This window comes from Oryctolagus cuniculus, chromosome 3 (genome assembly GCF_051225735.1).
Source record: "Oryctolagus cuniculus isolate XC-2025 breed Fujian yellow rabbit chromosome 3, ASM5122573v1, whole genome shotgun sequence".
NCBI classification, from domain to species: Eukaryota; Metazoa; Chordata; class Mammalia; order Lagomorpha; family Leporidae; genus Oryctolagus; species Oryctolagus cuniculus.
Genome location: NC_142869.1, coordinates 8717253 through 8744843, shown reverse-complemented (window position 1 = coordinate 8744843; position 27591 = coordinate 8717253). Strand labels below are relative to the sequence as shown.

The 27591-nt window shown below is 48.5% G+C and overlaps 1 protein-coding gene across 1 annotated transcript in view; it reads right to left on the bottom strand.

Moving 5' to 3' along the window:
* Positions 1-2618: 2618 nt before the first annotated feature.
* Positions 2619-27591, bottom strand: part of SLC16A14 (solute carrier family 16 member 14) — a 35938-nt gene continuing 10965 nt past the window's right edge. Inside the window, exons 3-5 of the mRNA XM_002712442.6 lie at positions 20243-20386; positions 14311-15288; positions 2619-5125 (exon numbers count right to left, since the gene is read on the bottom strand). Coding sequence (XP_002712488.3) covers positions 4965-5125; positions 14311-15288; positions 20243-20386 — 1283 coding nt within the window. The 3' untranslated portion in view covers positions 2619-4964. The remainder of the gene's footprint in view (positions 5126-14310; positions 15289-20242; positions 20387-27591) is intronic.

Genomic DNA, 27591 nt, shown 5'->3' with positions numbered 1-27591 from the left:
AGGGGATCCTCGTGGAAACAGTGAAAGTTACTAACTGTCATCAAGTCTCTTCCTGTGTGTGGCCCATCTTTTTTTTTTTTTAAACACACAGGCTTTTTTTTTTTTTTTTTAAGATTTATTTATTTATTATTTGAAAGGCAGAGTTACAGAGAGGCAGAGGCAGAGAGAGAGAGAGAGAGAGAGAGAGAGGTCTTCCATCCGCTGGTTCACTCCCCAAATGGCTCCAATGGCCAGAGCTGAGCTGATCCAAAGCCAGGAGCTTCCTCCGGATCTCCCACATGGGTGCAGGGGCCCAAGGATGTGGGCCATCTTCCACTGCTTTCCCAGGCCATAGCAGGGAGCTGGATTGGAAGTGGAGCAGCTGGGACACAAACACCAGGTGCCCATGTGGGATGCGGACACTGCAGGCGGCAGCTTTACCCATTACGCCACAGCACCCGCCCCAAGGGTCCATCTCTTTTTAATATTGTTTGTGACCAAATGGGAAGTGAGCAGAAGCCATGTCTGCTTCCCATAAAAGTGTAATGTGTGTCTGGAAGAAAAGCAGCTTCATGCCTGAGCTTCAAGTGGATCTGTTGTTTTCAGGTAACGCCAGGCTTGTATTTGGCAGACACATGATTGAGACGTGAGGCTGATCATTCAAGGAAAACAACTGTGTACTTGTTGCCAATAAAATATTCAAGCTTTCAGAAAGAAATTAGAGTTTTGGGAGAAGTTACATCACCCCCATGAGCCCGTCCATTTCCCAGTACTTAAAATGTCTTTCAATACCTTATGTTCTGTTCTGAGGAACTTGGTGGTAAACATGTACATAGCATGCAATTTTTAAAAGTCTGATTTCTTTCTTTCTTTCTTTCTTTCTTTCTTTCTTTCTTTCTTTCTTTCTTAGATTTATTTATTTACTTTGAAAGTCAGAGTTACACAGAGAGAGAAGGAGAGGCAGAAAGAGAGAGATCCTCCATCTGCTGGCTCACTCCCTAGATGGCCACAATGGCCAGAGCTGGGCTGATCCCAAGGCAGGAGCCAGGAGCTTCTTCTGGGTCTTTCCATGCAAGTGTAGGGCCCAAGCACTTGGACCATCTTGCACTGCTTTCCCAGGCCATAGCAGAGAGCTGGATTGGAAGTGAAACAGTCGGGTCTTGAACCGGCACCCAAATGGGATACTGGCACGGCAGGCAGTGACTTTCTGCTACGTCAGGTAAGGCTGGCCCCTCTTGCTTTCTTTATTTGAAAGGCAGAGTGACAGAGAGAGAGAGAGATACACAGAGAAAGCTCTTCCATTCGCTGGTCTACTCCCCAAATGGCTGCAAGGGCCAGAGGTTGGCCAGGCCGAAGCCAGGAACTCAGAGACCCATGCAAGTCTCCCGTGGGTGGCAGGGGCCCAAGCACTTGGGTTATCTTCTGCTAACTTTCTAGGTGCACTAGCAGGAAGGCGGATCATAAGCTGAGAAGCAGGTTTTTTATTTAATAATTATTTATTTGAGAGACAGAGTTACAGACAGAGAGAAGGAGAGACACAGAGAGAGAGGTCTTCTGTCACTGTTATGCTCCCCAAATGATCCCAGTGGTGGAGATGGGCCTATCTAAAGCCAGGAGCCAAGAACTTCTTCCGGGTCTCCCACATGGGTGCAGGGGCCCAAGCACTTAGGCATTTTTCCACTGCTTTCCCAGGCACATTAGCAGGAAGCTGGATTGGAAGTGGAGCAGCCGGGACTCGAACTGGTGCCCACATGAGATGCTGGCACCACAGGCCGAGGCTTAACCTATCATGCCACAGTGCAGGTCCTGAGAAGCCAGGTCTTGAACCAGGCACTCCAATATGGCTATGGGAAATATGACTTGTACCCTGTTTAAATAAAACTGAGGGATCATATAAAATATACAGAAGAAGGTCACGAACATGATCTAAGGACTATCAGTGTGTTCAGTAAGAACAACAGGAGGACTGAGCACTTGTCAAGTGACAGGACCCAGATTCCAATGCCAGACTGGCCGTTCTCAAACTCTTCCATCTCAGGTCCCCTTTACAGTGGAGCTGGGAATCGAACCCCAGTACCTGGATGTGGGACGTGGACATCTCGACCACCAGGCCGAGCATCCTGGACTCAGCACTTCAGTCACCCTAGGAGATTCTGTGACCACAACTAGAAAGACACTGTTCTAAGTGAGAAACAAAAGCCAATCAGCTACGTTTTGGGGTCTTCCCTTTAAGGCCAAAAATAGAGATTTTTTAAAAAATAAGATTTATTTATTTGAAAGTCAGAATTACACAGAGAGAAGCTGAGGCAGAGAAAGAGAGAGAGACAAGAGAGAGAGGTCCTCCATCTGCTGGTTCACTCCCCAGATGGCCGCAATGGCTGGAGCTGCACAGATCCAAAGCCATGCGCCTGGAGCTTCCTCTGGGTCTCCCACGCAGATGCAGGGGCCCAGGGACTTGGGCCATCTTCCACTGCTTTCCCAGGCCACAGCAGAGAGCGGGATGGGAAGTGGAGCAGCCGGGACTCGAACTGACACCCATATGGGATGGCAGCACAGCAGCCGGCAGCTTTACCTGCTACGCCACAGTGCCGGCCCCAAGATTTTTATATAAAAAAAGAAAAAAAACCTCACTCACTGGCCACTTTTAAAGAGGACACAATTTATTTGATTGCATGTAAATAAAAATCAGTGGACAAATGAGGGGAGAACCGTGAAGCACATGATAGAAACACACAATTAATCCTTTATGGAATCTCCAAAGAACCGTGAATTGGTAACACAAGCAGGAAATATTTGCTGTGATTCTTCGGGGCATTTTCTTTCATTCTCTCGTCAACATGAACATTGCAAGCAGGTCTTACTCCTTTCTGTAAAACAGAGACTTCTACGGATTCAGTAGAAGTCACCATTTCCATAAAGAGTCAGTCAACAAACACCTGTACGAACTGCTGAGAAGCTGTGAAGTGGGTTGTCCTTCAAGCCAGGCCATTGGATGAAGAGTTAGTATTTAGCATGTTCAGCCAGCAATGTGTGCATCCACACGCACCAGCAGCAGCACCACTCCTAACACTTTAACACTGCTTCTGCTCAACTTGGTGTTGTCAGAAAAATGAACGCAATGAAGTAACGTAGCCAGTTTTAAGACACCTAGTGTGGTTTCCAGCTGGACCATCCCGATTACAAGGTTAAGTGTAGGTAGCATTGCCTCAGCTTTTAGGATGACTTTTACTAAAGTAGAGTTGAATTCTTTAACAGCAGTCAAAGCTATGATGACACCAAGTAGGTCGTTGGGTTGAACCCAGTGGAGTGTGACATGCGACTGAGTATCTATAACAATTCACAGGTGATTCTAGGTTCCCTGGAGGTGACAGGGAGGACGCGCATTTGCATTGTGTCTCTTTTCCGTTAGCTGCCTTATTATTACTTTGGTGATGCGTTCTTTACGTAACCCCGCCCAGTAGACATGCAGTAGGGAACAATGGAGAAGAAGCGAAAGGAAACTTGTCCATTTAATCACTTGTCAGTAGCCCAGGAGGGCTTGGCAAACTCCAGTGTGTCTGAAACTGCTGGCTAGAAGTAGGCTTGGGGTAGCACTCTCTGACGCCGCTCCTCCCAGTATTCCTGCCTCCAATCACCAGGGATAATTGAGGCTGGGCTCTTTGCACTTTAGGTAAATTTGACCCAGGACACTAACAAGGGTATTAAACAAGTGTGTGTGTGTGTGTGTGTGTGTGTGTGTGTGTAATAACTCTGAGTAGAAATTTAAAGAGTTTAAAGTATGTGTCAATAAGTAAGGCAGCCGGAAATTTCGGAGTGGTTCTGGGAAGAATATTCTGCAGTCTGAAAAATGTTTGGCTTAGAAAAATAGACATCTCGGATAAAGGAGGGGCATTTATGGGGTGTCTGGGATCACTGTCCTCTGCTATATGAACTATTTTTCGAACTGTGCCAAGCTCAGGCACAGGAATGGTCTAAGGAAGAAGAGACCTTGGAGGGGGCCGTCTGTTACCTGCCCACCCCTGCCAATGTCAGGTGCACCAGCATCTTCCCTTCATCAGCCTCGTAACTTCATAGTCTTGGGTTTGGATGAGCAACATGCTTTATAAGTGATTTAACCTCTGAAATCATACGTCAGTCAGCAGCTATCAGCAAGAGAAACTCAGCGAAACGCTGTGAGAGATCCCAGATCATGCTCAGAAGCTAAGACAGGCTGAGGGAGGCGAGCGGAAGTGCTGGAGTCGTAGCCCTTGATTCATGGATTTGAGTACAAATATGGCTTCCGCTAAGGAACTCATTAGTATGATTTATTTGTTTGGATTTTGTCTTCAGATTCAGTTCTTAACTGGATCATATTGAATGAGGATTGATGGCAAATGCCTTCTCTTAGAGGAAGATTCATAAATTGTACTCACTACTTGCAGAATCCTTTCATAAAAATATAAACTGTGTCTTTCTAATTGTACTGAATGATATTATCTTTGACATTGGAGCCTGCCTTTGTTTTATACTGGTAGATCAATAGCTCCCTGTAATACATAATTTCCAAAACCTAGTCACATTCTTGTGCTTGAAACCCGTTCATCCATAGCTTTCTGGAAGCATAGAGACTTAGGTTCCACCTCACAAAGGAGTAGTTGAGTTGAAGTTTTCATTCCCTGTCTCTGGAATAAAAAAGCTGCATCTGAAACCCTGGTCCCAGTGGGTGACAAGAGAGAATGGTTTTCCCAAGGGCATGTCTTCCAAGTACTCCAGAGGCTGTCACCAAGGGGCATTGTCATCTCTAAAATGCACGTAGTCCTTGCTCCCTCTCCAGCGCTGCCTCTCCCCACACAGGCAGTGCTGCGTACGAATGAAGCAGTGACAACGGCATTGACAAGTGACAGCACCAGTTACTGGACAAAATGATTTCCCACCTACGTCCCAGGCGCCTCAGCGCAGCCATGTGAGGTAGGCATGAGCACAACAGTGAAATGCAACAGGAAACGTTAAGGACATTCAGCATGGGCACCGTGCATGTATTTCCTTCTGGATTGTTCTATAATTTGAATACATGGTTGAATGAGTAAAAAGAGTATTCCTATCATGTAAAGCAAACCACATATATAGAAGGAAAAATCATATTTTTGTGTGATGTCGTAGATCCACCCTACAAAACAAGAAAAGAAGATGTTCAGTGCAATGCAGTTGATAAGTAAGTCATTAATGACTACAATAAATACTTCTATAGGAATTTCTATGTCGTTTTTGTGCACAAACATTTTGTTAGCCATTCTGAAGTGCATGCTGTATCAGCCAGTGTTCCCAGCACCTGGAGATGGCTGCATTATTCTTTTAACCCCTGGGTACTTTTCCAAGCACCTGCAGCGGTGCCCAGCCGAACCACAGGATTAACCTCTGCTTTGCCATCCTCACGCTAACTTGGAGGCCAAAAGCACGCAGTAAAAAATGAAATCTAACGATTTTCTCTTTTCACAAGTGCAGACACTAATGTTTTCCAAAACTTTGGAAGCCCTTCTGAAGAAGACACGTGAACTTCCGTTCATTCTGAAACAGCTGAGGGCAAACATGTACTGTAGAAAGAATCAAAGTGCCCAGGCTCCGTAGGGTCACATTTTCAGCTACAAAGCTTTAATGTTTATATAACTCTCAGTCGTCAGACAATGAGCCTCTGATGACACTGAATTATCAGCTCTTTTCAAATAATAATTCATAATTATAGTCTAACATTTTCACATAATTTTATTAGGCACTCTGTAAAATACTACTCTATTTCATGAATTCTTAAGACAGCAATGTGCCTTTCTTTTATGTATCAGTAAGAAAGATTCTTGTCAATTCAAATGTGACTCAATGTTTTCTTGGAACTTTGAAAAATCCATTGAAATTTCAGAGATGTTAAAATGTCGGGGGAGGGGGTAGTGTGTGTCAGAAACTATGAAATATAACATTTCTTTACTTCAGTGATGGATTCTAAGAGGTAGACCCACGCCATGGATGCCACATAGCTCCCACACCATGGACGCCACGTAGCTTCCACATCATGGGTCCCTCATGGCTCCCACACCATGGGCACCATGTAGCTCCTACACCATGCATGCCACATAGCTCCAACATCATGGTTCCCACATGGCTCCCATGTCATGGTTCAACCATGTGAACTAAGAGGACTGAGTGACACACAGAATTTGATTTATGGTAACATGAAAATTTTGATGACTTTTCCCATTTTTTTTCTTAAATCCTTTTTTTTTTTATTTGAAAGGCAGAGTTAGACAGTGAGAGAGAGAGAGAGAGAGAGAGAGAGAAAGGTCTTCCTTCCGTTAGTTCACCCCCCAAATGGCCGCTACAGCCAGCGCGCTGCGTCGATCCGAAGCTGGCAGCCAGGTGCCTCCTCCTGGTCTCCCATGCGAGTGCAGCAGCCCAAGCACCTGGGCCATCCTCCACTGCCCTCCCGGGCCACAGCAGAGAGCTGGACTGGAAGAGGAGCAACCGAGACTAGAACCTGGTGCCCATATGGGATGCTGGCGCTGCAGGTGGAGGATTAACCAAGTGAGCCACGGCACCGGCCCCGACTTTTCCCATTTTGGTAAATGCATTAATTAGCAAAAGCTTAAATAAAATATTTATGATTTAAGGACCAAACTTAAATATTCTGTGGCCACTTTTAAAAAATACCTTTAAAAATGTAATTGCCAATGAATGTGTACATGCAGTTTAACCTTCCTCCACCAAGGAATGCAAATTAGTACAACAATATGGAGATTCCTCAAAAAACTAAACATGGATATATCCTATAACCCTGTTTCCCCACTTCTGGGAATATATGCAAAGAAAATGAAGTCAGCAGATGAAAGAGATACCCACACCCCATATTTATGTAGCCAAATTCACAATATCAAGGAGATGGAATTAACCGAGATGTCTGTCTCCTGATGAACGGATAAAGAAAATGTGGTACATACACATGATGGAATACTACTCAGCCGTAAAAAAGAATGAAGTCCTGATGGATGGAAGTGGAGATTATGCTAAGTGAAATAAGCCAGACACGGAAAGACAAATTCCGTGTTTTCTCCCCTCTGTGGAAGTTAAGACGGACAGAGAGAGCATAAGCAATGCAGGGCTGTCATATTATTTGGCATATAGACAGTCAATAGTCTTCACTGGCTCAAGTCCCCTACATAGTGAAATACCCTTCCTTCCCACTTTATAATCTTGTCATGATTATATATAATATATATATATATAGTATGTGATATTACCATCCCCAATTTAAAGAAAAACAGCACACCTGTGTGTGTGTGTGTGTGTGTGTGTGTATTTAATGTCTACATATGGGTGCTATGTGGTGGAGTAGTGGGTTAAGCCGGCACATGCAATGCCAGCATCCCAAATGGGCACCAGTTAGAGTCCCAGCTGCTCCACTTCCGATCCAGCTCTCTGCTATGGCCTGGGAAAGCAGTGGAAGATGGCCAAGTGCTTGGGCCCCTGCACCCATGTGGGAAACCCAGATGAAGCTCCCAGCTTCGTCCTGGTCCAGCCCTGGCCATTGCGGCCATTTGGGAAATGAACTAGTAGATGAAGGATCTCTCTGTCTCTCCCTTGCTCTTTGTAACTCTGCCTTTCAAATAAATAAATAAATCTTTAAAAAATCTACTTATAAAGTGGATATGACAAAATATTCAAAATTATTAAATCTAAAAAATTAATATGATTTTTAAAAGCTACCACAAAGACTATGAACTTGTCCCTCTGAGTTCCTGGTTATTATTTATGGGTCTTTTCATAGAATGGCAAATGCCCAAAACAGCACTCCTGTCTCAGAATCAACCCTTGGGACATTCGGATCTGACTAAAAGGTCCATGAGAGTCTCTCAGGCATGGAAAGCCATGACATGGTGGCAAAAAACAATCTAAATGAAGGATCCTGGTGAACAACACTCCAGCAGAAGGATCAGGCCATCAAGGAGAGAGGCGCCTTTCTCTGAAGGGAGGAAGGAACCTCCACTGTGATATGGCCTTGACTAAACAAATTCAGAGTTGGTGAACTCAAGGGGCTTCCATAGCCTAGACAGCTCATAGCAAGAGCCTCGGGTGATTGCTGACGTCATAAATAAGAGTGCCAATTGTTAAATCAACAACGGGAGTCACTGGGTTCATGCTCCCCTCGCAGGATCTCTGTCCTTAATATGTTTATCTATGAAACTCAAAAACAACACTACTAGTCGAACAATACCCTATACCTGGTTCGGTTGTGTGAGTGCAACCTGTTGAAATCCCTGCTTAGTATATACTAAATTGATCTTCGGTATATGAAGGTAACCGAAAATGAAACGTGATGAAGGGGGGGGAGGGGGGAGGAAGTGGGTGAGGGGAGGGCCACGGGAGGGAGGGAGGGAGGTCAGGGGGAAGCCACAACAATGCAAAAGATGCAATTTATATTCTACTTAAAACTATTGGTTGAGCTCTGTAATTAATACACAATTACTCTTAGGTGTTTAATTAATGCTATAACTAGTACTCAAATAGTATTTTACACTTTGTGTTTCTGTGTGGGAGCAAAATGTGGTAATCTTTACTTAACATACGCTAAATTGATCTTCTGTATATAAAGATAATTGAAAATTAATTCTGATGTGAAGGGGAAGGGGAGAGGGAGTGGGAGAGGGGAGCGTTGTGGATGGGAGGGAAGACACGGGGGGGGGGGGGGGAGGAGGCTATTGTGGTCCAGAAGCTGTACTTTGGAAATTTATGCTCATTAAATAAATTAAAAAAAATTATTTATGGGTCTTTGTTAATTGTACCCAGTGAATAATCAGTATGCCTGGATTTTCTATTTCCAGGGATTAGTCAAAGCATTGATAAGGAAAAACAAACCATAGCACAAATATTTATAGTTCTTCTTTTAACAGGTTTAAAGCTATGAATTTTGGATATATTTTAAAAGATAATAAAGTTATTCATTTGATATAAAAATGGAAAAGAAAAACATCAAACTCAGTGGATCTGGCCTAGTAAAATGCTCTATCAATTTTTCTTAATTCATAATGTGAAGCAAGCAGGAAAAAAAGAGATTGAACATACACTATCCAGGTAAGTAGATTACATACTGTTACAGCCTTAAATTGAGTTCAGTTTTCTAAAAAAATATTGCATCTTCCTCCTTAAAAGCCAAGCCTTTGTCAAAGCATCCCCACATGCCCCAAGCTTCGAAAGTACTTCCTATTTTATTTTTTTAAGCACACCCAACTTCACCAAACAATTTAACATGGTTCAAATTGTAGGAACAGCCTTAAATGTTATGCTAAGCTAACTCCAGGGGTTTCCCACAATCCTCTCTTAGGATTTATTTAGGAAGAACTCAGGATCTCTCTTCAGTGAGGGTTTTACTATTTCCAGGCAGCTGCTCATCAGGTGAGGAGAGCCAGGACTTGGCCGTGAGCTTTGCCACAACTCCTTCAGAGAGGAGATGTGTCTGACAAGCTGCCCTCCTCCGGCATCCTGCATGCCTCTCCCGGGGTCTGAGCTCAGTTCCTTGATTTGAAAACTTGGACCCAGCCACGAAGCCAAATCGAGAGCTTTAAGTAAAGTCTGGTTCCCTATTAAATCACATTCCTTTTTCCTTTGAGTCTGTCCAAAGCGAGTATCATTTTTTCTTATTAAATAGCTTTTGGGGGCCAGTGCTGTGGCAAAGTCAGTTAAAGCCCCAGTCTGCAGCGCTGGTATCCCATATAGGTGCTGGTTCAAGTCCCAGCTGCTCCATTTCCAATCCAGCTCCCCGCTAATGTGCCTAGGAAAGCCGCGGAGGATGGCCCAACTCCTTGGGGCCCTGCACACGCGTGGGAGACCTGGAAGAAGCTCCTGGCTCCTGGCTTCAGATTGGATCAGCTCTGTCTGTTGCAGCCATTTGGGGAGTGAACCAGCGGATGGAAGATTCTCTCTCTCTCTCACTCTCTTTTAAAAAAAAAATAGCTTTTTGATGGGAAACGCGGCAAATCATTGGTAAAGCTGTTGGACTTTATGCAAATGAAGGCAGTTTAGATTCTTGGACAGCCAAGTCTGGTGACTGAGCTTTGCTGTACTGCACACCGGAAATGGCTAGGAAACCACTTACAGCCATTGCACATTTAAGGGAAAGGAACAGACAGCCTAACAGTATCATCCGTGAGTCAGATCAAGAGGCTCACGCTGCTAAATGATGGGGCTGTGAAGTCGGCTCGGGTGTCTGATTGCACTTTCTTCTCCTAATGGAAAGGTGTGACTGTCTACCACGGCACTAAATTGCACCAGAGTTTTAAATGCCAGTGGAAACCTCTCTGAAAAATGGAGAACACAGTTATTTCTCAACACATTGCTTAAAAAAAAAGTAATTTGGTCGTAATTTTCCTTGAAGCAAACCCAGCTAAGCAGTCACTTCCAGCCCACCTCAAGTTTCTAGCAAGAATATAACATGATTATTTAGTCACTGCCACTGCCAGTCCCTCTGGCCCTGTACTGCCTAAGTACTAGGCTCACTTGTCACGGCAGCGTTAGCTCCTTGGCTGGCAAAGTCAGTGAATTCAACACAATGCAGGCAGCCAGTCAGTGCTGCTGACCACTCCTTAGTGCACGAGTCCAGCGCAAGGAGAACCCACACATGCAAGGGAGGGAAGGGCCCTCCTGGTTGTTGACCGGGAGAGGCTCCTCCGCGCCCGGACACGCAGTGCACAGAGGCTCCCGAGCACGCGTGCAATGGCTTCCGCCACCAATGGAGGGTCACGTCCGGCTGCAGATCCGCTTCCGGGGAGGCAGAGACAGGACATGGTGACTGAGGTTGGCTGTAACTCAGGAAAGCCCACCAGAATGCAAAAGAGCGAGACGCACAGGACCCTGGGAGACGCACAGGACCCTGGGAGAGGCACAGGGAGACCCTGCGGCACACTTTGACGTGTTCATCGCATCATCGCTGAGCTGGGTGACTTAGGCCGGCCGTCACATCCACACTGTGAGGCTGTTATTGAAATCTGGGAGTCACTGAGAAAACAGCCCCAGGTTGACCTCGAGAAGCAGAGCGTGCCCTGGGGGTCATGCCAAGGACCACTGATACCAGATCTTTCCACAAACAACATATCTGCAGGACCTCCAACAAGAGGGCCAAGCAGCCACTCCTACGTCCTACCTTCAGTGGATATTTAAGTTCAACACCTCCAGCAGGTACCATGGGTTGACCAATCCAACCCCTAGTCCTAGTTCTGTTTTCCTTTCCTCCCCTGTAGTACAGAGTCCGGAAAGCAAAATATTCCAGTTCCCAGCTCCCTTTTGAAGCTTGGACTAGCCGGACAACATAGCTCCGGACAGTCAGCTGTAAGTGGAATTCTGCCGGAATTGACACCCCCCTCCATTTCCTCTGCCATGTTATAAAGGATGATGTAGTGGCTAGAGATGCAGCAGTCATTATGTGATCATGAGGGAAGCAGCATGAGGAAAGGCTGAGATCTCAGGGGTGCCATCCAGGGTCATCTGGCCCCAGGACTCCAGACTTTGGTCATGTGACACAATTAAATCTGTTTAGGGGCCGGTGCTGTGGCATGGTGGGCTACATCTCCCTCCACCTGTGGCACCAGCATCCCACATGGGCACCAATTCTAGTCCTGGCTGCTTCTCTTCTGGTCCAGCTCTCTGCTGTGGCCTGGGAAAGCAGTGGAAGATGGCCCAAGTGCTTGAGCCCTGCACCTCGTGGGAGACCAGGAGGAAGCTCCTGGCTTCGGATCAGCCCAGCTCCAGTCGTTGTGGCCATTTGGGAAGTGAACCAGTGGATGAAAGACCTTTCTTTCTGTCTCCCTCTCTGTAACTATTTACTAAATAATAATAATAAACAATCTCTTTTTAAACACTGATAGTTGTTTTTGTACCCAAATGCATTCCTAATTCAGAGCATTCTACGTTGTGAGATCAGTGAGTGGTTTCAAACCTATGAGATGCAACCTCGACCCTGTTACTCACTGTCAGCAGCAAACGCTACACCTACATCTCCGTGCGCTGGGGGAGACGAGGGGCAGCTTAATCCAAGAGCATCCCCGAATGTAGCCACAGCGTTCCCTAAAGTGATTCTCGGGCCTTCGGCTTTGCCTCTACAGCCAGTATTGTCAGCATACAGGGAAAAAAATGCATGATCTCTTGAAGTCTAAATTCCCAAGGGAACTTAAAAATGGAAAGCCTGGGGACTGCACCCACCTGTCCAACCCTGACCTGCCTTTCTGCAAAGCCTAACCCTGCTCACACGACAGGTTCAGAGAGGTGCTGGCCCAGACCCAACACTCCTTGTTGCCATGACTGCTGGCGTGCCACTGGGAGAAGCAGAAGCAACTTCTACAGCAACTGATAGGAATGCACGAGACAACTCAGCCTGGATGTTGCCAAAAAGTGGCCTCTAGGCCTGCATCCCTGCAGGTGACCCTGGAATTATGTGACCTCACACAGCCGAAGGGACTCTGTAGATGTGATGACATTAAGGACCTTGATGGGAAGGCGGGCCCAGTGTAAGCACAGCCACCCTTAAAAGGGACAAGAGGAGGTGGGGAGTCAAAACCAGAGGGCGACAGGAAGACGCAGCTACACTGCTGGCTTAGAGGATGGGGAACGGGCCACAGGCCGAGGAATGAGGGCGCTTCGAGAAGCTGGAAAAGGCCGGGACGCCTGGAGAAGGAGCCCAGCTCTCCTGACATCTTGATTTCAGCCCAGCAGGGAATTCTGACATCTAGACCAGTAAGATCGTAAATGGTATTTTAAAAAATTTATTTAATTGAAAGGCAGAGAGAGAGAGAGAGAGAGAGAGAGAGAGATCTTCTATCTGCTGGTTCACTCTTCACATGACTTTAACAGTCCAGACTGGGCCAGACCAAAGCCAGGAGCCAGGAACTCCATCCAGGTCTCCCACGTGGGAGGCAAGGGCCCAGGTACTTGGGCCACCTTCTGCTGTTTCTCCAGGAACCTTAGCAGGGAGCTGACTGCAAGTAGAGCAGCTGGGACTGGGACTGGCACTCCACTGCGGGGTGTTAGCATCACAAGCAGTAGCTTGGCCCACTGTGTCACAATACTGGTCCTAAGTCCATACTGTTGTAAGTCACTAATTTCACAGCAGTTCATTATAGCAGCAATAGGAAACCAACACAGGGACAGGGCTGGATCCAGCTCCCACGAGTGTTCTGTTGAGTGTAAACCCAGTGCTCGGGACATCTGGGAATGCCATCTAAGATTTCAGGTTCCCAGCTTCTTTCAGGGCCCCAAACAATGCAACAGGCGCTCTGGCAACAGCTCTCAGAATTTCTCGGTGACAAATCAGTCAGAGCTGGACAGAGGTTGCCTTCTTCGGGTAGCACGGGGGCCTCCAGTAGTCCACTATTCCTCTCACCTTTCTTTCCTTGTTCCACCTGCCTGGCCACTGCATCAACAAGGATTAGAAGTTGTCTACAATCTAGGGGCTGGTGTCATGGAGTAGCAAGTTAGGCCACCACTTATGACTCCAGCATCTCACATCAGAATGCTGGTTCAAGTCCTGGCTGCTCTGTGTTTTTTTTTGTTTTGTTTTGTTTTGTTTTGTTTTTTTAAGATTTATTTATTTATTTGAAAGGCAGAGTTACAGAGAGGCAGAGGCAGAGGCAGAGAGAGAGAGGGGTCTTCCATCTGCTGGTTCACTCCCCAAATGGTTCCAATGGCTGGAGCTGGGCCAATCTGAAGCCAGGAGCCAGGAGCCTCCTCTGGGTCTCCCACGTGAGTGCAGGGGCCCAAGGACTTGGGCCATCTTCTACTGCTTTCCCAGGCCACAGCAGAGAGCTGGATCAGAAGAGGAGCATCCCAGACTCAAACGGGTGCCCATATTGGATGCTGGCACTGCAGGCGGCAGCTTTACCCACTATGCCACAGCACCAGCCCCTGTTCTACTTCTGATCCACCTCCCTGCTAATGCATCTGGGAAGGCAGCAGATGATGGCCAAGTACTTGGGCTCCTGCCACCCATATGAGAGACTCAGATGTTGTTCCTGGCTCCTGGCTTTGGCCGGGCCCAGCCCTGGCTATTGTGGCCATTTGGGGGCGTGAGAGTCGGTGGATGGAAAATTCTCTCTCTGTCTCTCCCTCTCTCTCTGACTCTGCCTTTCAAATCAGTAAATAAATTTTTTTTAAAGTTTATACTCTACATGAAGGAATGGCCTTTAGGTTCCTAAAACATGCATTTGAAATGGGGGGAGGGGCAAGAATGGGAGGGAAAAGGAGCACATGTATCATACATACTCTGCTTGGATTTCACAAGGACACACACCAGAGCCACGCCCCCTCAAACCCGGGAGAGTTCACCTGCAAAGGGCGGCCCCAGCAAGGCAGAGATGCCGTTAGCGCAGATGATGATGCCATAGGCGCTGGGCAGGTGCTCGATGCCCACCAGGTCCTCGGTGACCACCGGCATGAGCGAGAAGTAGCCGCTGGAAAAGCCGATGAGCGCGCAGATGACGGCCAGGCCGGCGTAGGTGCGCGTGAGCGGCAGCACTAGGATGCTGAGGGCCAGCGTGAGGTTGGCCAGGAGGAAGACGTTCCACACGCGCACGCAGGGCGAGTCGGCCACGACGCCCAGGAACACTTTGCCGAGGATGTGCAGGATGGCGATGATGGAAGTCAGCGGGAACACGTCGTTCTGCTCCGACAAGTTGTACAGGTGCACGATTTCGGGCAGGTGAATGAAAGGGATGACAAAGCTGCTGTAGGCGAACAACGCCCAGAAGATGAAGGCCACAAACACGCGGTTGGTGAAGAGCGAGGCCGTCCCAAAGCAGCCCGAGGACCAGACCCCAAAGCCCCTGCGGGCGCGCACGGTGAGGCGGCTGACGGCCTTGAGCAGCCCGAAGGCTCGTGCGTCCTGCCCAGGCGGGGCCTCGGCTTGGCACTCCTGGCCTGCGGGGTCGCAGGGGGTCTCCTGCTTCCCCGGGCCGCCCTCCGGCTCCTCTGTTCTGCCCGGGGGCCCACAGGACTTCAAGGACTCCGCCGAGTGCACGGGCAGGACCTGCGGCTCGCCCCCTCCCGGGCTGTTTCCGTCCCTCCTGGGAGCCAGCGGCCTCATGAGCGCCCCGCACACGCACAGGTTCAGCGACACGGCGCCCTGGATGAACATGGCGTTGCGCCAGCCGTACTCGGCACACAGGTACTTGAGCAGCGCCGTCATCAGGAAGGTCCCGACCCCCGTCCCGGTGGTGCTGAGGCCCTGGGCCAGGGCTCGCCGCTTCTGAAAGTAGCGGCCCACCATGACCACGGCGGGCAGGTAGGCCATCCCGCTGCCGAGGCCTGCGGGCGACAGAGGGAGAGCTCAGGTTCAAGTGCGGGAACAGCCCGCTGCACTTCCTCACACCGGGGTCTGAGTGCGAGGTTTCTCTCCAACAGAACAAGAAGAGGGATCACAGACAAGCAGGGAGGCGACCAGGCACCTGCGGGCGCCCCCGCCCCCGCCCACCTCGGTGCCTAGCCATCAGTTTTCTAGACTGCCTTTGCAGCACGGGTTTCTCCAGGAAAACACAAAGCAGCATTTTCAAATCAGACCCGAAGCTCCGTGCAGGAGCCACCGTGTCCCCTGGCATTGCCCAGAAGGCACAGTCGTGGCGAGAGTGACTGGCTTGTCACTCTGCTGACTGTGCTAAGCAAACAGGGGTGTATCTAGACACAAGGGGTGGGAGAGTGACTCTTGCAATGTGCAGGAGCCTCAGGAGTTTGTTCATGGATTAACCGGAAGAATAAAAGGAATTAGGATGTACCCACCAATTGTATATAATGTCAAAAGTACACAGCACTTACTGAGTTTTAATTGTCTGTTGAGGAACTAGTAGCAGTTTGTTGTTTATGTAAGTTTGTTGTATATATAAGAGGCTGGTGGGGAAGGAGGTGTGTGTTGAGTGTGAGTGTGTGAGTGTGTGTGTGAGAGAGACAGAGAGAGAGAGAGAGAGGGCAAGCAAGAAAGCACGCTGGGAGCTCTCTGCACTGTCCGCTCAATTTCACCGTGACCCTAACACCGCTCTCACAAAATGAAGTCTATTAAGAAGATAAAGCTAACTAAAATACTGGTCTAGAGGTTGCATTCCTAACTTCTAGACACAGAGGGAAACCATGAGCTCCACTCATGATGTCAGACCTCCTGACATCAGGCAGGCCCCCTAACAGCATCAAAGAGCCTTTGACCAGCGTCCCTCCTGGTCGTGGAACAGTTTCCCAATCATCGGAGTCTGCAAGGGGAGCAGAGCCACGACCCTCAGCTGTACCATGATAATTCACACCCAGCGCCCCAAATGGCCGCTGGGCCGGCTTTGTCTGAATTCGTTTTCACAACAACAGCTCCACCCCGCGCCCAAGGAGCTGGGGCTTCCGCATTTTAGAGAGAGGGGTGTCACTGCACCCCACGGACGACCAGGGACCGGCCACAGACCCTGCAGCAGGTGCGGCGGGCTCTGGGGCTGGAACGCGGAGCGGAGCCCAGGGCCTGGGCCCCTCCTGCGCCCCCTGCTGTTCCTAGCGGGAACTGCCACTGGGCGGCCGCCGGAGGATTGGGTCAGTTTCTAGAACAACCCGCACTTAGAGCTAGGGGTGCTCGCAGCGACCGCCTACGGCCGGGGGTCCGCGAGTGCGCGGTGGGGTGGGGGGCGCCCCCGTTCCGAGGACGCGCGGGAAGCCAGCGGCCGGGCGCCGCTCCGCGTCACACTCCGGACTGACCCTGAGCCCACCCGCCAAGGAGGAGCCCTCTGGACCCCCAACACCCAGGGCACAGAGGGGCGTCCTGCCGCTGCCCGCTGCCCGCTGCCCGCTGCCCGAGCCGGTTGACCCCCCGACCCCCCAGTTTCCGGAAACGTCCCCGCCAAGTTGAGAGAACACGCGCAGGTCCGCGGTGAAAACGTAGAGGGCCGCCTACCCTTCCAGAATTCTCTCTGGGCACTGAAGCCTGCCCCCCCCCCCCCCCCCCCCGGCGCCCTGACCCTCCCGAGAAGCCCACCGGGACCCTCCCCCACCCCTGCTCCCCTGCTCCACTTGCTTCTCTGTGGCGCGGAAGCGGGTCCTGGACCGTTTCATTATGTATATTTAAATTCGTTTAGACTTATTTATTTGAGACGGAGAGCGCGAGCTCCCACTGGCTGGCTGGATCCTCCGCTGCTCGCAGTCGCCATGGCTCGGGGCAGGACACTGTCCATATTTCCCACGTGGGTGACAAGGACCTGCCTCCCAGGGTGGCATCAGCAGGACGCAGAGGTGGGACTTGACCGAATCTGGCCCTCGGATATGGGGTGCTGGTCTCCCAAGTGCTACACTCAGCGCCCCCTTTTGTTGTCTGTAGGATCTTTCTCTCTCGTGCAGAGACCAGTGCCTGGCACATAGCAAAGGACTGAAATGGAAAGACAGAGTTCTCTGGGAACAGAAAATGATTGTGTTTTGAAACCACGCCACTCTCCCCATGCAAGACTACTTTTACGTTTCTGGGATTAAAGTATACAATTTTCGGCTGCAAAATAAATGCATCTTTGACTGTTTTGGAAAAACCAATTATTTGTTAAAGAGCCAAGAGAGTCTTTGATGTTAGATATAAGGGCACAGCGTTAGCACCCTCATGGTAGGTGGTATTAAGGGGGGGGTGGTTGTGGTGGGAAGAACCCCAATGGCTTTGGGTTTAAGTCCTGACGCTGCGCCCTGTAGGTCATCACACGACCTTGATCAAGTCAGCCAAACACCCCGAGGCTCAGTTTACCACTGGTAAATCAGAGATACCACCTGCTGTATTGTGTGTGTGTGTGTGTGGGGGTGTGTGTGTTATAGCTGGGTAGTAGCAATCTGTCAGTTGATGTCAGTTTCTTGCCTTTTTATAACAGGCTCCCAGCTTAATGAAGCAGTTGAAATCAAATCAAAGTCAGCTTTTAATCAACAAAATGGCCTAATGAATTCTCATGTACTTGCTACCCGGCTTCATCAATGATCCACTCGTGGCCAATTTTGTATTCTCCTCTCCCAGATTTTGAATGTATCATCTCATGTGTACATATTTTAGCATAAATCTCCAAATGTAAGAATTCTTTAAATAGCATAATCATCAGACTATCTCGAAAAAAAACACAATTCCTTGATAGCACTAAATATACAGAAGGTGTCAACTTCCCAAATGTCTCATAACTGACTACATTTTTCAAAAACTTGCTTAAATCAGCTTCCAAATAAGGCCCACGCAGCCCTATTTGTTGAGATGTATTTTAAGCCTCTGTATTATTTCTTTTTTTTGCTTTGCAATTTATTTGTTGAGGAAATGGGGTCATTCGTCCTGTGGAATTTGTCACCCTCTGAGTTTTGCTGATGGCACAAAGTAAGTTCAACTTGTAAACCATTTGATTTGTCACCGACAGTCCCCAACATCCTGCCTTCAGCAAAGCTTCAGCTTTCCAAGCAGCGGTGGCAAAATATGAGGAGCAGAGTGGAACCATGGGCTGGCGAGTGGGATCCCTTCTCACCTGGGATGTGTCACAGGTGCCTACCTGGCGGCACCTAGATCCTATTACACGGACTCCCCACCCTTACCAGTGGTCGCCCTCCGCCTGGTTGACTTCACTCTCCCAAACTGGCATAATTACCACTGAAGCGTGGAGGGCGGGCTTTAGGGATGGGTGGACTCAGGCAAAGGCTCACCAGTGTCCAGCCCTCTGTGCAGGGCCCTGGACTCATCCCAGGAAGTGGATGGAGGCGGGGAGGTGCCTTCAGGAGCCAGGCTTAGAGAATGGAGCTGGCAAAGCTGGAGAAATTTGCCCAGATGACTGTGACTATGTAAGGTTATTCAAAGAGACAGTTGCTTTTTGCTTACCAAGAGAACACTCACGTATAATTAAAAAGAATTTGCTTTGTTTTAATATATATTGAACTATATAAATGGATGAGGGAGAGAGAGTGAGCAAGAGAGAGAGAAACACATGCTCTCGTTCACTGCTTCACTCCCTAAGTGGCTGGGGCTGGCCTTGGCCAAGCTGGAGCCAGGAGCACCATCTAGGTGTCTCATGTGGGTGACAGAAACCCAATCCCACAAGCCATGTCAAGCACCTGCCCCTCCTCCCCCCATCTAAAATATCTAAGTACTGAAAGAAAATATACATCTGCCTCAAATGCTTTTTGGAGTAAAGAAGGATTTCAGTAAAGTTTCTTTCGAATGTAAATGGCATAGTGATTTTATGTGTATGTGCACAGACACCACGCGCACACGCGCACACACACACACACACACTGCTTTCTGTAGTAGATCTGTGCACTGGCGTAGTCCGTCAACTAGGGCTAGATTGCTGTCTGGCTTCAATGTGCTTCCCTAATGACAGCCCAGCACCCTTATGAATGTATAACCTAACTGACTTGGCTGACTTTTTCACTCAACTACTCAAATAGCTATCAGATATAGATAGATAGATAGATAGATACATACATACATAGATAGATAGATAGATAGAGTGTATGTATAGATAGATACATAGATTCATGCATGTATGCATAGATTCATGTGTTCATGTATAGATTCATGTATGTGTGTATGTATAGATTCATGTATGTGTGTATGTATAGATTCATGTATGTGTGTATGTATAGACAGATGTTAATGCACACACATACACATATTTATTTATTTCCAGGGACTGATTGAAATGTAACTGTGCAAGGAAGTGATCTGTGTGAATCCCTCTACCTGCTGATAAAGGAAATTATGGCTGGGAACACACAGGGCAGGGCAGGCTCGCAAACACCACTGCCTGGCTGTGGGTCCCAGGGGACTGACCCTGGGCCGGCTCCAGCTTCTCAGGCTCTCTCCATGTACGCGGGCCTTACGCTGTTTCATTAATGTGAACACTGCTGGAGGCGTAAATGACTATTCTGCGATTCAAGCTTGATTCTGCAGTCAGTAAACGAGAGAATGTTATCAGACTCCTTAGAGTTTGTCCACCTACGACCGCATCGTTTCCCTCTTTTCCTGTCCCTCGAAGGAGAAAGGGGAGCCAGTTAGAGCCGGGCATGGAAAACGTGACTCGACTCCATCAGGAGGGCCAAGGACGTTTGTTCAGTCGGTTCTTCACGCTCAAGGCACATTTAACATCTCATATTGAAACGTATTTCCTGGAGGGCAGGGTAGGGTGGCGGGGGATAAAGGAGACAGAACAGAACGTTCCTGTCTCCACTATGAAATTCCTTGCCAAAATGCCCAAAGCAAACGTTTAAAACCAGAGGAAGAGACAAATGCGCTCACCTGCTGCCACCCCGAAGGTGATGAAGAGACAGTGCACGTTCGCAGCGTAGGCACTCAGCACCCAGCCCAGAGCATTCACCAGCCCCCCGGTGATGGTGGTCCGGCGGCAGCCACAGGTGTTGATGAACACGCCGATGAAGGGCCCTGCACAGAGCAATGGGGAAAGCAATTGGCTCACGGTGCTTGACTCTCGGGCTCGCTTAGAGAACCCTCCCGTGAAGACAAGGAGGAAAGCAAGACCGGAGCTGTCCCAGCAAAAGCAAAACGAAACACTGCTTTGTGCAAAAGCCTTCCAGCACGCAGGGAGGGGTGTGGGTCATTTCATCAGAGAGCAGAGGGGCTAGGTTTCCCAGGAACACAAAGACTGGGTCTCTCCTTATGCCAGTGGCTTAGGGGTGTCTTCCTGCACCTGAACCAGGTTCCACCACCGCCATCGCTGAAAGGTTCGGGGAACTCATGGAAAATCCAGGGGCCGCACAGACTAACTTCCCACACAGCCCGAGTCGGCTGGTCCTGTGTGGCTGGGTCACACCCTCTGCAGTACCCACAGTCCCTGCCCTTCCCTCCAGCTCCACGCCTGGTCCTGTGTGGCTGGGTCACACCCTCTGCAGTACCCACAGTCCCTGCCCTTCCCTCCGGCTCCACGCCTGGTCCTGTGTGGCTGGGTCACACCCTCTGCAGTACCCACAGTCCCTGCCCTTCCCTCCGGCTCCACGCCTGGTCCTGTGTGGCTGGGTCACACCCTCTGCAGTACCCACAGTCCCTGCCCTTCCCTCCGGCTCCATGCCTGGCCTCACATTATTTATCTGGTCCTCTTTACACACCTGCATGTCAGGCGCCAGACCTCACGGGAACGTGGGAAGCAGGTTCTCAGAACTCCGGTGCTCTTTCATGAGGCCACCCAGCTGCAAACCAAACTGAGATGGACTTGCTCAGTGCCTGCCTGCACTCATCGGCCCGTGCGCTGATGGCGCGACGTGGGGACGCAGGAGTCCCCTGCCTGGGCATTTGTGACAGCAGCACAGCACTACGCTGCCATTTGATGCAAACCCTAACACTCTGTCATCCAGTTCTTTAAAAAAGTCCTTATTTATTTCAAAGTCAGAGAAAGAAATATAGACAGATAGACAGACAGATCTTGTATACACTTGTTCACTCCCCAAATACCAGCAACAGCCAGAGCTGGGCCAGGCCCAGGTCAGGATCCTGAAACTCAATCCAGGTCTCCATGTGGGTGGCAGGGGCTGCAGCATTGAGCCATCGTCTGCTGCCTCCCAGGGTGTGCACGAGCAGGAAGCTGGAAACAGAAGTGGAGCCGGGACTTGGAGTCAGGCACCCTGTGAAGGGGTGTGGGCATCCCAAGTTGCATCGGAACCACTGAGCCAAATGCCTGTCCCAGACCTTCTAGTTTTCACTTGTCAATCTCTGATTCTTCCTGCACTTTGTGGCAATTTCTGATGTCACTGAAACTGAATGCTTGCCTTGTGCACAGAGATTCCTTGTTCAAACAGCAATGCGGATGTTAGTAACACAAGGTTAGGCTGTACTTGCTATTCCATGAGCTGGCTCTTCTTAAACATCATCTCAGGTTCCACGATTATTCCTTACACAGTCACAGCACCCTATATGCAAGTGGGACTATCTCAAGGTGAAGCTCCCCTTTTAGTCCACACTGAATAAAATTTCCCTTTAAAGTTCTGGCTGCATGCGTGTGTGTATTTGAGTACACAGCCTGCTAAAGGGTGTACCTTGTCTGGTAGTTTTGAGATTGGTCCTAAAAATTAGAAAGGTAAAGACTTTTTAATTTAATTGATCCTGCTGCATTATAGGAGATAAAACCTCTTAGAGTAGATAATATATTAAATAGACTATGTAAATAGCATACATTTTCATGTTATAAAAATGCACATTATATGAATAATATATAAAATAATCATATGGTTTAAGTATGGAATTTAAATACCATAAGATGCAAATCTCTCCGATTTTTTTTACAAATATTTTTCCTTCTTTAATAAATATTTTTGGGGCCGGTGCTGTGGTGTAGTGGGTAAAGCTGCTGCCCATGGTGAAGGCATCCCATATGGGTGCCAGTTCGAGACCCAGCTGCTCCACTTCCTATCCAGCTCTCTGCTATGGCCTGGGAAGAAGATAGAAGGTGGCCCAAGTGCTTGGGCCCCTGCACCCATGTGGGAGACCTGAAAGAAGCTCCTGGTTCCTGGCTTCAGGTCAGCGCAACTCCAGCCTTTGTGGCCAACTGGGGAGTGAACCAGCGGATGAAAGACCTCTTACTCTCTCTCTCTCTTTCCCTGCCTCTGCTTCTCTGTCTGTGTAACTCCAAATTTCAAATAAATAAATAAATAAGTCCCAGGCCATAGCCATCTTCTACTGCTTTCCCAGGCCATAGCAGAGAGCTGGATCGGAAGTGGAACAGCCAGGATTCAAACCGGCGCCCATATGGTATGCTGGCACTGTAGGCGGTGGCTTTACCCACTACGCCACAAAAAAAATTTCTTGGGGGGCTAGTGTTGTGGTATAGCAGGTTAGGCAACCGCCTGCAAAAGTATCAGAAGATGGCCCAAGTGCTTGGGCCTCAGCCACTCACATGGGAGACCCAGACGGAGTTCCTGGCTCCTGGCTTCAGCTTGACCCAGCCAGGCTGATGCAGCCATCTGGGGAGTGAATCAGTGGATGGAAGATCTCTCTCTCTCTCTCTCTCTCTCTCTCTGTGTCCCTCTCCTCTCTCTGTAACTCCACCTTTCAAGTAAATTAATAAATAAATCTTAAAATATTTTTTTATATTTGAGAGGCAAATAAACAGAATGCTCCCATCTGTTGGTTCACTCCCTAAATGTTCACAACATCTGGGGCGGGGCCCGTCCAAAGCCAGGAGCCAGGAACCCAATCCAGGTTCCCATGTGGGTGGCAGGGACCCGACAACCCCAGCCATCACCCATTGCCTCTCAGCATGTACAACAGCAGGAAGCGGGATCAGGGGCTGGGACACGAACCCACACGCTCTGATATGGAAGGCAGGTGTCTTAACTGCTAGGCCACGCACCCTCCCTCATGTTTTCATTTTTCTAAACCCACAGTCACTCGGCCGTGCCAAACCTGGAAAAGTAGGCAGAAAGCAGAACAATGCACAACTAGCTGGTGTGTGGCCGATAGCACTTTAGGATGGGCAAGTTCAACAGACCACAGACCTGAAGCTCAATCCCACTTTCTACATCACAGAAAGGGTGTAGAAGCAAGTTTTCTAAGGTGTTGTATGCTGATGAAACATTGTCTCAAGATGGGATTTTTTTTTTTTTTGGACAGGCAGAGTGGACAGTGAAAGAGAGAGAGAGAGAGAGAAAGGTCTTCCTTTTGCCATTGGTTCACCCTCCAATGGCCGCCACGGCCGGTGCGCTGTGGCCGGTGCGCCGCGCTGATCCGAAGGCAGGAGCCAGGTGCTTCTCCTGGTCTCCCATGGGGTGCAGGGCCCAAGCACTTGGGCCATCCTCCACTGCACTCCCTGGCCACAGCAGAGAGCTGGCCTGGAAGAGGGACAACCGGGACAGAATCTGGCCCCCAGACCGGGACTAGAACCCGGTGTGCCGGCACCGCAAGGCGGAGGATTAGCCTAGTGAGCCGCAGCGCCAGCCTGAAGATGGGATTTGAGGAAGAAATTCCTCCCAAGCCAGTGAAAACAGTTGCATCTGGAGGAATTTTACAAATCGTAAAGTGACCACGGCTTTCCTGATAAAAGCCAGAGGTCTGACTGCATCGTCCTGGGAAGGACTCCGAACCTTGGACCACTTCCCACAGCATCTAGGGGCTCGCTGCTGCCGGGACCCTCGGAAGTCAGCCTGTTTTGCCCATCCCAGCATCCGACAGGCTGAACAAAGTGAGGTGAGCCTTGGCAATGCTCAGGGCCGCTCTGAGCTCCAGGTCTCCTAGGGGAGAAGCAAAGACTCAGGAGCCGAGAAGTCGATGGCTCACTTGGCGACTTGGAGCCCATTCCAAGAGAGTCAGGACTTTGAAAACCACCGCACCGTGGTTCTGCTGTGTGGCCTGAATTGACCACCGCTGCTCAAAACCCATGGAGGAGTGAGTTGTCTGCTGCAGCTGTGGCCCCTAACAACTCTGGAGTCTTCAAAAATTTCATGGGAAATGCATGAAAAATTGGCACAGGTTTCAGATTTTTTTTTCTGCACCACATAAGCTTATCTTCTAATTCCATTTCCATGAACTTTTTGAAGTGCCCTCACAGGGTGCCTTCCAAGAATAATTTATATAGCTACTAGCACCTAAAGCTGCTATTGATATGAATGAGGTGACTACCCTATCAATTTTTTTAAAAGCTGTATTCATTGGAGAGGAGGAGGACTAGGAGGAGGAAGGAGAGAGAGAGAGAGAGAGAGTAGTGAGAGAGAGACACACACACACACACACACACACACAATGCTTCTCCCCACTGGTTCACGCTCCAAATGCCTGCAATGGCCAGGGCTGGGCTGGGGCCAGAACTGGAACTGGAAATGTAATCCAGGTCCCCACTTGGGTGGTGGGAACCCAATTCCTTGAGCCATCAGCACTGCCTCCTTAAGTCAGCACCGGCAGGAAGCTGGAGCTAGGAGCCAGAGCAGGTATCCACCCCACGCACTCTGGTATGGGCTGCGGGCATCTTAACGGCCAGGCTAAACATGGCTCACGGGGATCTCATTTTGCAGTTACAATCTGGAGCCTCCTGCAGGATAATGTGAATCTGGGCTAGAAAGGAATGAAACAATACATATTTATTGAATTTGCCACATACAAATCACTGACCAAGAAAGACGTGGCTTTTTTATTTGTTTTCTAAATTTTAACCTGGAAGAGGTAACCCAATTTGAGGATAATGATAAGGAAACAAAATGCGAGAAAAAGCGATTTATGCTTATTCGTTTCAAATGGACTTTTGGTTTTTATTTGATGTGGATGCAAACCAGGTGTAGGGCCATCCTGCACTGAATGAAGTTCAGCCTTCAGTAAATCACTTCCTGTCTCCGAGTGTTGCATGTTCTTCCTCTGCAAATGACGGGTAATGGTCTAGAGCCCTCAGTGTTCAAGGATAAAGAGAGATCATGGCCCAACATGTGCTTGGTGTGTATGAAGCTCTAAATAAAGGAGAGTCGATACTGCTGGTTTCTGGCTTAGAAAATTTCCTTTATCTTGTTTAAAATATTTGCAAACCCCCCTGGACTGGGAAGTCTGGGATAATGAATAGAAATGGGAGAATAAAGTCTTTTTATTCATGTATCTATGATTTCAGAGGCCCAGGGGAAAAAGTGTTTTTATTTGGCCGGGAATTGACCCTATGGAAAGCTGTACTCAAACACGGTCACTTCCAAGTTCAATTAGAGATGACCTCACAGTGCACCATCACTAGGCACTGGGTGTTCTTATTTTGAGGATCATCTCCAAAACCATATCCAAAGTGCAGGACTGGTTTTCACTGCTTGCTTCTGTGGACTATGTGAAACACAAAATAGTGTCTAAGACAACCTCGAGAATATTGGAGCATTTCACATCCTGGCCTTTTACGGAGCCTCCCCACCCGTCCCTGGCAAACACAGACTTCCTAAATTGTTCTACTCCTTTAAATAGTCTTAGCGTGTAAGAACGCTGGTTCTAAGTGTTCTAGCACGGTTTTCCTTTAGTAACTTATTGAGAGGGCGGAATCACAACCAGCATAAACCCAGAACATTCCCCACCCCAAAGTGCATTCCCACATGACAGGAAGTCCAAGTTTTAACAAGACCAGTGCAGGCAGAGGGGGCAAACTCAATAATGTTACAGACAAGAGGGATTTATCAACAATTCTCTGACACACCGTCTAGTGCCTTTATTTAATGTTAGGACTAGATCAGTGCTAATTCCCTTTGATACACACACACACACACACACACACACCCCTTGCATCTTGCAAGACAACATTTTGTCCCTGTTTTCTGTCATTAGCACTACCATTGTTAGTAATGTTGTTTGTATTATCAAAACTAACAGCGACTAAATGCCAGACAAGACCCACAAATCTCTCAATTGCATTCAAGCAATTAATTGCTAACGCAGAAATCTCTGAAAAGGCCCAACTTTCCAACCAACCACACATATGCCCACCTTACACATATTGTCACAAAATCAGAAAAAACAAGGAGGCTATTTATATTTCAACTATAAAACGTAGCATAGGTATTTTAAATAAAAATTATTTGGAGAAGGATAGCATTTAATTTCAGGCAAAACAACCAAAAAACATTAGGGTATGGTGGGTCCAGAGGCTTGTGAAAAGAACGAAATAAAATTAAATGAGCTGGAGCCGGTGCTGTGGTGTAGCAGGTTAAAGCCGCTGCCTACAGTGCCGGCATCCCATATGGGCGCCAGTTCGTATCCCAGCTGCTCCACTTCCAATCCAGCTCTCTGCTATGGACTGGGAAAGCAGTAGAAGGTGGCCCAAGTATTTAGGACCCAGCACCCATGTGGGAGACCTGGGAGAAGCTCCTGGTTCCTGGCTTCGGATCAGCTTAGCTCCGGCCTTTGTGGCCATTTGGGGAATGGACCAGTGGATAAAAGAACTCTCTCTCTCTCTTTCCCTCTGCCTCTCTGTAATGCTGCCTTTCAAATAAATAATTCAATCTCTAAAAAAATTAAATGAGCTAGGCCGGCGCCGCGGCTCAATAAGCTAATCATCCGCCTTGCGGTGCCGGCACACCAGGTTCTAGTCCCGGTCGGGGCGCCGGATTCTGTCCCGGTTGCCCCTCTTCCAGGCCAGCTCTCTGCTGTGGCCCGGGAGTGCAGTGGAGGATGGCCCAGGTGCTTGGGCCCTGCACCCCATGGGAGACCAGGAGAAGCACCTGGCTCCTGCCATCGGATCAGCGTGGTGCACCGGCCGCAGTGCGCTGGCCACGGCAGCCATTGGAGGGTGAACCAACGGCAAAGGAAGACCTTTCTCTCTGTATCTCTCTCTCACTGTCCACTCTGCCTGTCAAAAAAACAAAACAAAACAAAACAAAAAACAAAACCAAAAACGAAAACAAAATTAAATGAGCTGTTGTAGAGGCATGCACCAGGTCTAGAAGAGATACTTATGAAACATTAGTAGAGAGTTAAAGTTGTTTAGTTCCCAAACTGAAACACATTACAATAATAACATTCTATTTATTACTTCCTGACTTAATATTGCCAACTATCTAAGAATTGGTTTCATAGATTGCTGTGTTATATGTTTAACTAGTAAATTAAAAATTATTATTCCTTTCTGTAAGCTCTGTCAGTTACCTTTCTAAAAACAGTTGAATAGATTTTTCAATAACAGATGATAAATG